General features: G+C 38.5%; 1 protein-coding gene across 1 annotated transcript; it reads right to left on the bottom strand.

The window, feature by feature from the left end:
* Window positions 1-560: 560 nt before the first annotated feature.
* Window positions 561-9,365, bottom strand: LOC143136200 (tetraspanin-8-like). The gene is made up of 9 exons (XM_076296768.1): window positions 9,213-9,365; window positions 8,965-9,027; window positions 8,723-8,842; window positions 8,545-8,619; window positions 8,314-8,406; window positions 6,726-6,851; window positions 5,175-5,237; window positions 1,437-1,511; window positions 561-1,212 (listed from the first exon to the last, which is right to left on the bottom strand). Exons 1-9 carry the CDS (start codon window positions 9,270-9,272, stop codon window positions 1,060-1,062), a joined length of 828 nt encoding a protein of 275 aa, XP_076152883.1. The 5' UTR covers window positions 9,273-9,365; the 3' UTR covers window positions 561-1,059.
* Window positions 9,366-11,836: the final 2,471 nt, after the last annotated feature.

Here is an 11,836-nt window from a genome sequence, read left to right as displayed (position 1 = left end):
CAATGTATTCATAACACAGCACATGATTGGTTCAATGTATTCACGTCAACGTTTTGCTGCGGAAGGGGTGTGATATGTGTAGACAACTGCCATATTGCCGTTACAAACTAACCCCATGCATTTCTATGGAGGATTTTTTGAGTGCTGCGTCTCCTCATTAGAAAGTCTCTGGTAGAATTTTATTCACCACAGTACAGTGGTCTTGTGACATAAGACAAGTTATTCGAAAAAACTGGGATATTCTCCACAGTGACCCATCTTTACGTTCAGTGCTCATTATTTGTTTCCGTTGCAAAGGGAAAGAAAGTAGTGTGCATTCCTAATGCATACTCACATTGTATTTAGATGTGGAAATCTGAAAACTTGGAAGTTGGAAATGATATGAAAGATTATCAAATAGACTAACGTGAAAATAAGATCAGTCTGTAGTATGTATTCAAATAAATTAATATAAATCATTAAAAAACATAAAATAAGAAATTCATGTATTATACACATTCATAAAAGAAAACACTACATCCTCTAATGGCACAGTGTGGAGATTAACAACACATATCAGCTCTGTTGAAATCTTTTTATTTCACATTGTTTTAACAGCACACAAAGAATTTACTCAAAAGTACCATTCTAAAAGGTGCAAAACATTGTCTGAACAGAACATAACATATAAATGAAATATTAAAAATAAGGCTATTAGAAATGATATTTGAAAAATAGTGCAAAACACTTTCTTTACCTGACAACAAAACCTTCCATTTGGCATTCAGTGAAATTTACATTAAAAGAAAAACAGAAGCCGTTAACTGAACTTAAATAATTCCAGCATTTTGCCAGTAGCATATGAATTCTATATACACTTCACAGAAAGTCCCTTCCAAGATGTCACCAAGAATGAGAAAATTACTAACTGCGACTTAATGTCAAACCCAGCGAAGTTTGCAAAATAGAAAAGATAAAACTAAGCAACATAGTCAACAATTTAAAAAGACTAGTTCCAACCATCTAGTAATAACTCAACATGTTGAAGCAAAATTTTGAGTTGTGTTCTGCTTTCTGCTTTCAAAGCCACTGGAGGCGCAGTTCGTCATCAACCAACTTAGTGTATTTAGGTGGCTGTGATGATATGCTGAAAATTTTGGAGGGCTTGACAACGGCTTCTGGCGTCTTGTATGTCTGACCTAGCAGACAGCAGGCCATCACAAACCCAAGGAACTGCACACACAAAAGAGGACAAGTCAGCGAGCTCAAGCACAGAATGCTTTAAGACATCAACTAGGAAAATAGTCACAGAGTCAGGGGACAATCAGTTATTTAGTTAGCTCTACTCAGTCTAATTAAAGAAACAGTCTCAATATGACAGGAAGAACCAGTGAAATGTACTGCAAGCAGTCATTGCACAAGCAGTGGATCCTGATGAATGACTGGTTAGTACTTACTGCCAAAGTGGAAAATCCAAAGAATAGTCCAAGGATCACATCAACTGCTTTGTTCTCGAAGATCTCACCGCAGGGCTAAATAGTTGTAGAGTGGGGGAGTTACACTGTTAGAAATCTCTACAAGTCATTCGATTTTGTTCATCACTAACCCCGTTCCCTGCAGACTGTTGAGCAGCGACAAGAATGGGACAGTATTTAATTCTCAAAACTAGCAGCTGTGAGGTATACTACGAAGCACGTTAGCCTAGACGTATCGAAGCTACACAAAGCCTTAACTCGGTGTATAAGTTAAGTCAAGTCAAGTCAAGTCAAGTTTATTTATATAGCGCATTTCATACAGAGGTCATTCAATGTGCTTTACATAAACAAAACCAAACAATAATAACAAATAAAAAGCATAGAAAGGCAATATAGTCAAAGAATAGTTAAAAGGTAAAGATCATAATAAAAAGAAAACATAAAACACAAGGTAAAATAATTTAAAAATAAAGGATAATTAGTAAGCAAAAAACAAAGGCAAAAGTAGCAACAAAAAAAATGTAATAAAAGATAAAGTAGAATAATTATCAAGGCAGATTCAGAATTTGTAACTCGGCACAGTTAGCAGAAAGCATCTGAGAACAGTTTGGTCTTAAGTCTAGATTTAAAACTGGCTACAGTTGGGGCCTTTTTGATGTCATCCGAAAGTTGATTCCACAGCTGAGCCGCATAGCAGCTAAAAGCTGCTTCACCATGTTTAGTTATAACAGTAGGTTTTACTAGCAGGTTTTTCACCTGGGACCTGAGAGGACGCGAAGGTGTGTACTGCTGAAGCATGTCTGACAGGTATTTAGGTCCTGCTCCATTTACTGATTTATAAACAAGCAATAGAGCTTTAAAGTGAATTCTGTGACTTACTGGAAGCCAGTGCAAGGACTTAAGAATTGGAGTAATGTGGTCAGTTCTTTTAGTTTTTGTTAGAATCCTAGCTGCTGCATTTTGTATCATCTGAAGCTGTTTAATAGTCTTTTTAGGAAGGCCTGTGAACAGTCCATTGCAGTAATCAACCCTGCTGGATATAAATGCATGAATGAGTTTTTCTAAGTCATATTTTGACATCAGCCCTCTGAGTCTGGCAATATTTTTGAGGTGGTAAAAAGCTGATTTAGTTGTCGCTTTCATGTGGCTGTTGAAATTTAGATCACTGTCAATTAATACACCAAGATTTTTAACTGTATCCTTTGCCTTCAACCCTTTTGTGTCAAGGAGACTGGCAACCCTAAGTCTTTCCTCCTTTTTACCAAATATAATTACTTCAGTTTTTTCTTTGTTCAGCTGAAGAAAATTTTGAGACATCCAGGTGTTGATTTGTTCTATACACTGACACATAGATTCAAGAGGACCATAGTCGTTTGGTGACAGAGCTAAGTAAATTTGTGTGTCATCTGCATAGCTATGATATAAAATCAAGTTATTTTGGATGATTTGTCCAAGTGGGAGCATATAGAGGTTGAATAATAGTGGCCCCAAGATCAACCCCTGGGTAACACCACAGGTCAAGGACGTTGGTGTTGAGGTACAGTTTCCAATGGCAACAAAGAAGCTCCTTTCTTGTAGATATGATTTTAGCCAGCTGATAACTATGCCTGTAAATCCAACCCAGTTTTCTAGTCTGTGTAGTAAAATATTGTGATCAACAGTGTCAAATGCTGCACTAAGGTCCAGTAGCACTAGGACTGATGTTTTACCTGAATCTGTGTTTAGGCGTATGTCATTGGAAACTTTAACGAGAGCTGTTTCAGTGCTGTGATTTGCCCGAAAACCAGACTGAAAGTAATCAAACTACCCATTTGATGTTAGGAAGGTGGTTAATTGATTAAAGACTACTTTTTCAATAATTTTGCCAATAAAAGGTAGATTGGATATGGGCCTGTAATTGTTTAGCATGGAGGCATCCAGGTTATTCTTCTTGAGAAGTGGCTTTACAACAGCTGTTTTCAGTGACTTAGGAAAAGTGCCAGACAGCAGTGATACATTTACAATTTGAAGGACATCCGCCGCTATGAGATGAAAAACAGTTTTGAAGAAATTGGTAGGCAGAGTGTCTAAGACACATGTGGAAGAGCTGAGATTCTGTACCGTTTTTTTAAGTGTTTCGTAGTCTATCAAGCTGAACTCTGACATTAAGTTTAGTTTCCCTCTGTTTGTTGCTGGAAGTTCAGGTTGTTGAATTTGTAATTGAGCAGATATGTTGAGTCTGATTTTGTCAATTTTACCTTTAAAAAAAGATGAAAAATAATAATGATAATAATAAAATGAGTTATCATTTATTAGTTGAGAGAAGTTCAGGTGCTAATTGTGAGGGGGGATTTGTTAATTTATCAACAGTTGAAAATAGAATACGAGTGTTATTTGAACTTGATAATGTTAGAAAAAAAGGACTGTCTTGCTTTGCATATTTCAGAGTTATATGTGCGGAGCATCTCTTTATGGATTTCATAGTGGATCTGAAGTTTGTATTTACGCCATTTTCTTTCAGTCTTCCTACACTCTCTTTTTAGAAGTTTAACTGCTGGATTTTGCCTCCATGGTGCTTTCTGTTTGTCCTTAACTTTCTTGAATTGTAATGGAGCAATGTCATCCATAATGTTTGCCATTTTTGCATTAAAGTGATCAAATAAGTCTTCTACAGAGTCTGACAGTTGACTTGACTTTAGTGAAAGTGCTTGCTCAAAGAGAGCACTTGTCTGATCATTTATGATTCTCCTAAGTGATACTATGATAGCAGTTATGTGATATATTGGTAAAACTAGGCTTTCAGCTCAGATCTGTGTGCGTTCTCGGTGTTGGGATGATGTTGGCCAATCGTGAAACGTGGAGACCCACAAGACCGCTTACATAAAAAATGATTACTTCCGCATTTATGAGCGACAGTGTAATCTAGACTGCGGTCATTTTAAGTATCTAGCCTATAACATCAAATAAATCGATTGTCATTAGATGTATGGTATGTATGTCCATAGTGGCATATTAGCACACACAACACTGTTAAAGCGCCTGCGAGATCCAAAATGTTTGGAGAGGCGGAGCTCCACCTGTAAGATATATGACAGAATCTTACACGTGCGATAACTTCATTTTTCTAGATAATTGATTGGTCAGTAGGTGGTAGTTTTACACGATTTGAGGTATAACTTAGCACATAACCTGCTCCCGACCAGGTTTGGTTGGCAGCATAAGTCACCATGGTGATACAGTGACGCTAAAACAGAGCCACTTTTGTGTCACAGCATACCCCGGCTTAGAGCGCAACATACCTTGCTAACCCACTAATTGAGATTCGTAGTATAGCCCACTGGTCTTCTTAGTTCCCAAACATTTGCAAAATGTTGTTAAATAAAGAGGTGAAGCAATACAGTGGCAAACATACCCGTCCCAACTTTTTTGATACATATATTTTTCCAAAAAAAAAAAACAAAAAAAAACATTTCTCTGTTTCAACAATTGATATGTTGTCTTTGAAGTTCGAACTATTCTAAATTAAATAGAGGGTTAACATGATTTGTAAATCATAGCATTCTGTTTTTATTTACATTTTACAGTTTCCCAGCGTCTTTGGAAATTAGGTTGAAAAAAAGTTTTAAGTTAAAGCATTAAGGATGGCATATAAAAATGTAGCACTAATGATTTTGCCGACTTTCTGCCATACAATGTGTATATACAGTATACACACAAAATAAAGTTGTTCAGTTGCCTTACCATCTTACGAACCATCCTCCGTGAATTCCTCCTTGACTCAAGCTGAAGGAAGAAATCATATCCCTGGGGAGACATTTTTTCTATTATTATGGTTCTGTACTGTCAATTTACAGCCAACTGTGTTCAAATTATTTACCAACTGATGTCAGAATCCATACAGAATCCATACACTTAGGAAGGAACCCACTTAACAGCAGTATTCTGTATCCATGATAATGTGATAGTGTGAATAATACCTAACATGCAAACATGCAAAGTATACAAGGCACATTCTTTGTTGATTAGCTTAGCTACAGTACTTTGCATACTGAGGCCAAATTCTGTAACTGTCGTCAAGGCCTCTTAAAGGAACCGCCACTTGAGTGCCGTGATATCACGCAACACATCAGTACTTTCTCACTCGCCACAGCACGGACAATCTCTGCGCGCAAGTAGCAGTGCTTCGCCCCAATATAGTCAATAAAGTCAATACCTGTCTAGGAAATCACCTCATCTTAATCTGCATTGCCGATTGTACTCATAAAAAGTCGAAATAAGAAGTTCTGGTAAAAATGTTGGATCGCTGACAGAATCTTAAACAATAGAAGTGATTACTAATACGTTTATATGTATTAGAAGTGAATACTAATCTACATGTATAACATAGAGATGATTAACATTACATTTTCATACATTATGTGCTTTTCTGTATATTCAATTCTATGCATCAACTTGTTTGTCAATGCTTTGTCTGTCATTTCACAACTTTGTCTCCATGTCACAACTTCCTAATAAAGGTCATGCAACCCCTTTTGTCACGAGATTGGGGTATTCTGCCTCAGGCAGGAATATTAGGAATTAACTATTACAAGAAAATGCTGAAGAATGTATATGTATTGTATTGACCTATTATCTTACTTCCTTGGACGTGAGGATCACATGCTACAGGAAGTATCCATGTATTGTTGTATTTCTGCATGTATGAGGAGTTTTGGAAAAGACCATTGTATATTCAAGTAAAAAGGACCCATGATATTTGTATTACTGCGATGTAACTAACATGTAGAAGATGGGGCCTTGCCCTAGATAACCTTGGGTGTTGTCACTGGAATGTGCTGTTGTAACTAACCCCTGGCGTTGTGAATAAACCTGCAGTGTTTTCTCAGACCTGAGTATGCCTGGAGTTTTTTTTACCACAAAGTAAGTCAACTGGAGAGCCTTCTGATTTCCAGGTGCTGGTGATGTGCAGTCGTCAATGAATTTCAGAAAAGTGAAAGATCACCACACTTATTTTGCTGGTTTATTTTTCAGTGTTCACTGAAAAATAAACCAGAAAAATAAGTCTACCAGTGTGCAGTGATCTTTCACTTTTCTGTAAGTCAACTGGAGCTTTGTTTTATGTAATGAAGCACCACATTTCCAAGCTGCAGTTGACACAGAACCTTATTCCACTTGGCTACAGTGACCTGGATGCGGTTAGACTTGATTGACGTTAGCCTTGTTGGAGCAGAGAACGGTGGTATTGAGTGCATGCCTACCATGGTGATCTTTCTGATAGCAATGGCAGCTCACCTTCACAGTATAGTCTGGTAGGGGCACGCATGCATTCTGCATCAGCTCATCTGAGGAGCAGTCACAGGAGTCTGGTACTTTGTCCCTCCAGTCCATGTATCCGTTGACGAGACCACAGCAGTGCAACTAGAGAGAGAGAGAGAGAGAGAGAGAGAGAGAGAGTCAAGGCCATTGCTAAGACTATCTGCATATCTTGCTACAAAAAAAGTGTGTGCGAAAGTGCTTAAGAGTGTTTTTTTCTCAACACCATGACACAAAAACAACCACATGCCAACTTCACAACCAAGGGACACAACAAGAACATTCAATGCTCATACAGTTGTATATACTTCAGTAATCAACTTGATGGATATATTGTCCTTGCAGATGTAGAAACTGAGTTCAAACTAATTTTAATTATGCTGTCTCTTAGGGCTGGTTCAGACTGTTGACGTCACTTGTGCGTTGCATGACTGTACCGTGGTTGCCGCGTCGCGTTTTATATGGGCATTCATACCAGAAACGTCTCTGATGCGCCGCTGCTGCAGCCAGTCTGCCTATTAAAAACATCTCTTCACAGTCTCTTTTGAATGAACACTTCCAACACGTCGTGTAAAAAAAATAGGCGCCGGTCCTATTTCTAGCATGCACACATTTTCAGCGCAGCTCAAACCGCACATGAGACGTGCATGTCATGCAGGCAGTGTGCACGCTCTAACCTCTTAACCCTTAAAGGAGTACCGTCACACCAGTGTGACGGGAATGTTGAGAAATGAACGTTCTAAAGAATATCTGGGTTCATTGAATTCAACATAGAATTTTAGAACCTTCAATTGTTGCGGAACTTAGAACGTTCAAAAACCTACACCTTTAAGGGTTAATGTGGGCGCTGAAATAAAAACGGAAAGATAACACAGCTGACACACAGTCGCCAAGTTTGCAGACTGCATGAACCCTAAGGAGGGCTGTGAGAGTCAGCCTTGAGGAAGTCTGTCAAAACAGGGACTCCAGCAATCTATTGTTGGGGAAAAAAACCTTGAGCAATGTTAATATAACAAGAGCTGAGATACTGAAAGATATGGAAGTCATTTTCAGGCCTATCCTATTTTGCGCATATCCTAGGTGAACGTTCAGTCAAACACTTTCATGACGATGTGTTGAAACTCTGAATTAAGCCAAATAAGCAGTATGCTCCACCAAGAAAATTACTGTGATGACAAACAGGTCTCCAAATGTCAAAAGGACAACCAGTTTTTGGTTTGAAGTTTCTCTCGTGGACATCATCTTATTCCATATGAGGTAGATTACATAGCCAGATGCTAAATGCATTATCAGTCATCCATCGAATGTCTAAACATATTCATGGGTTTCATCAGGTCCCTTTCCACAGGTGTATAAAATCTTGCACCTTAATTGTCAATGCAGACTGCATGGTGCTTGATTAATACACCTGTGGAAAGGGACCTGATGAAACCCATGAATATGCACACAATTCCAATGTTTTTTGTTAGCATAAAGCACTAAAATATTGATTTATCATTCCATTTGTGGGGCTATTAATCCTCAACTAGAAATTATTATGGTTATAGAATAGTATACCACAATTTACCTGACTCTGGAATTCATCCATGATTCCCTGGAAGTTCTCAGAGGTTTCATCCAAAGGCCCAACACTTTGCATTTCCTCCTGCATCAGGCTGACCTTGTGGAACAAAAGGGATGCAAATCCTGTCACAACCACTTTAGATACCTCACTTAATTGTCACAAATCCAATTGCATTACGAGGTTAAATCTTGCGAAGAAAGTTTGTCAGACTAACCTGTAACCTGTCAGACTTACCTGTGGGTGCAGAACAGCTAGAGGCACCGCCACGCGCAACAGGGCGAAGCAGCAGGAACACATCAGAACGATAAACTGTAAATCAGGAGGGTCATGATCGGTTGTCAAACGTGAACTCCTATATTTTTAGGCTTTTTCTGACAAGGAGAATATGAGGTGGTTGGGTGGAAGCACTCACCACAACGAGCATCCATTTCACATTTTTCAGCGCACCGTGTGCTCCAAGAAATGACACAAGGAACGTGACAGCCCCGATCATGTACAGCCCGATGACTCCATTAGTTTTGTCCAAGTCAAACTAAATAAAAATGCAGGTGAATTCACTGAAATAGCGTTTTTTTAGTCTAACAATTATATGACGAACAGGGGTCAACAGTGGGCTAATGGAAATTCTAAATAAATAGAAAAACCTTAACCTACCTCGGCAGCGTTCAAGTGGAGATGAATCAGTACCGCCAGAACGAGCACGCAAACTCCAGCAATCTAATCAATAAGAAGGTATAGCGGACAAAAATAGACATTTTGTAAATGTAGACCCCATACTACAACAGTCGGTAGAAAGATTTGGCCAACTAGGCTACTTGTTGTTGCACTTTCAAACAGAATACAGCATTATATACAATACAATATTAAAACTCGTTGAAATTACTTTATCAAAGGTAACTTACAGCAAAAAGTACGTTGAAAAAAATGAAAAGGTTTCTGAGAAGACAGTTCACTTTCGCCATTTCGGTGATTTCTAAACACACCGCTGCTCCTTCTCACTTGCTTTTGAAACTCGGTCGTCGTAGATAACTGAAAGCGAACTTTGGTCAACAGGGAAGTAAAGTGTTTGTTGTTAGATGACTCCAGTCAGGTTGGTCAGGTTCGGCAATGTAAATATGTCCTGTGAGCGCAGGTGCGTGCGTTCATTTTATGTTAAGGGAGAACGTAACCCTTTTCTTGACGAACACAATTGACACATCAACGATAAACGCATGCTATGTTGTATTTGCAGAATTCACATGAACAAATATAAAAATAGGCTTAAAAATCCGTTATCCATTCTTTAGGACGGCACAGTAAATGGGTTATTGTTGCTTATTTTGATTTTCAATTGAGCGTTACTGTTTTCTGTTCAAGTTAAACATTTAAATTATGCTTAAATTTTCTAATTTTCCTTTTTTGCGCTTGTGGTAGTACTGAACCACGAGCATCGGGGGGAGAACACCATCTAGCTGGGCCAGGCTAGATGGAAGAGAGCGCCGCCTGAAGTTGTTTGAGATTTTGACTCATTACTAACACTTTTGACTAATAACTAAAACTTTTTGGGAGAAGGCAGGTTAAACATAACTTTCAGCCTATGTTGAACATATACAGTATATTTGAATACCATGGCCATGCCATAGCATATAATTCCCCAAAGCAGAATGTTTTGCCATCGACGTCAGTCTTGGCTATACCGGATACAGGCTACCCCAAGCACTGTTTGACATGGCATTTTTACTTATTTAACGCATTACGCTAGGCTAGGTTTCATTAGGCTAAACGAAGACACAACAGTGAGTCTAATTTATCAGTTTATTCATTTATTAATTTCAACAGCAAATTATAGCCTACATTGGCCTGTAGGCGGCTCAAGTCCATTTGTAATGCTCATGTAGGCTAGGTCTTCAAAGCCTCCCAGAACTAGCCCAGAACATGAGTAGGCTAGAACAGTGGTTTTCAAAGTGGGGGCTGGGGCCCCCTGGGGGGCCTTGAGGGGATGCCAGGGGGGCCTCAGCAAGTTGGAAGGAAAAATAAAAGCAACATTTGAAAAATTGAAAATATACCTATTACTATGAGGCTTGTTATATAATGCCATTATAATAATTTGTCACATATCTGAACATATGAACATTATATTTTCCATGATAATGACTGGGAATAATAGTAGAGTGATAGCTCACATATAGCAGAAAGCCCCAAATGCAATTTTTACACACTGTATGCTCCATCGCGAATTGCTTGTGGCTAAAATAATTATTAGGATTAGCTTAATGTATTTTTACATTTGCCGTAGTATTGTCAATGGGTTTACCGTATTTTATAAGTCGCACCAGTCAAAAAATGTGTCATTAAGAGGAAAAAAAAAAAATATATATATATATATATATATATATATATATATGTTGCACCTGAGTCGCAGGACCAGCCAAACTATGAAAAAAAGTGCGACTTATAGTCCGGAAAATACGGTAATACATCAAGGGGGTCCTTGGCCAGAACCTAGTGGTATTTGGGGGGCCTTGTCGTGGAAAAGTTTGGGAACCCCTGGACTAGAACACGTAGGCCTACTCATAAGTGTCAGGACGCAGCAATGTCTCCCTCTGCATCTGAAGTTCTGATCTCGAGCTGACATTATCAATCGCTTGGCACCTTGAACTGTGTTTGAAAGCCCTCCACCTCTACATCCGCTGATTAAATGATCACCAACACCGCGCCAATCAGGTCACCCCCCCCCCCCCCACACACACACACACACACACACACGCATGGTTCAGCCCAACAAAAACAGTAAAAAAGGCAAAAATCCAATATTAACGGAATTTTACTTTAGTTTCCAAAAAAAATTTGGATTATTGAACACATTTTTTGTTTGGATCAGATGGATATAGCAAATAGAACAAAGCACTGCAAAGCGTTACATGGACCAGAACAGACGCTATGGATTTTTCTTTTGCGTTGATAATATAATTTATATGACATAATATAATTTATAACAGGCTAGTAATAGCCTGTTATGTTAAAACTTCCTGAAACCATATGCTACTTGTCATTTCCGTTAACAGTTGTTTTACCATACATCCTAAAATGACAAATTATGGCAGCAAACAGAAAATGAAAAAATAGCTTAGCAATTTGTAGGCTACTCACTTTAGCCTATTGCTGAAATTATCCTTTCAGCAAATTATCCTCATGGCTAAACATCTGTTTGGCCATACTATCTGTTTATCTTAAAAATATCAATCATAAAATAATAATGTCAGTGTTTTACAACAACACATGTAGCCTCTAGGCAAACTTCCTGTCACCTGGGTGTGAACCCAACCCATATACTTTTGGAAAATGTGAGGGATGTAAAATGTAGGCAACAGCAAGTGTAGGGAGAGAAGGGAATAGCAGACATTTGAGTGTCAGCTGTCTGGGCATGTAAGACCTGAATTTGTATTCTTTCAATATTCATTTGAGCTGAGGGGACACTGTTTAACTGCAAGTGTGAAACCTCATCTTCTTTTTGGGGTGTATTCCTTTTCTGCCAAAAAAGGAAAAA

Source organism: Alosa pseudoharengus, unplaced genomic scaffold (assembly GCF_046254945.1).
Source record: "Alosa pseudoharengus isolate Yale_2024_CS ecotype anadromous, Long Island Sound unplaced genomic scaffold, YU_APseudo_1.1 YU_APseudo_1.1_scf_20, whole genome shotgun sequence".
In the NCBI taxonomy this organism is placed as follows: Eukaryota; Metazoa; Chordata; class Actinopteri; order Clupeiformes; family Clupeidae; genus Alosa; species Alosa pseudoharengus.
Note: the sequence above shows the minus strand (reverse complement) of the source record. Positions and strands in the feature narration are given on the sequence as shown.

Bases quoted from the DNA above. Each gene is read 5' to 3' on its own strand.
- LOC143136200 (XM_076296768.1), bottom strand. From the start codon at position 9,272: ATGGCGAAAGTGAACTGTCTTCTCAGAAACCTTTTCATTTTTTTCAAC. The intron at 9,028-9,212 runs GTAAGTTACCTT...CTTATTGATTAG, and splicing joins TTTTCAACGTACTTTTTGCT to ATTGCTGGAGTTTGCGTGCT. The intron at 8,620-8,722 runs GTGAGTGCTTCC...CCTGATTTACAG, and splicing joins TGAAATGGATGCTCGTTGTG to TTTATCGTTCTGATGTGTTC.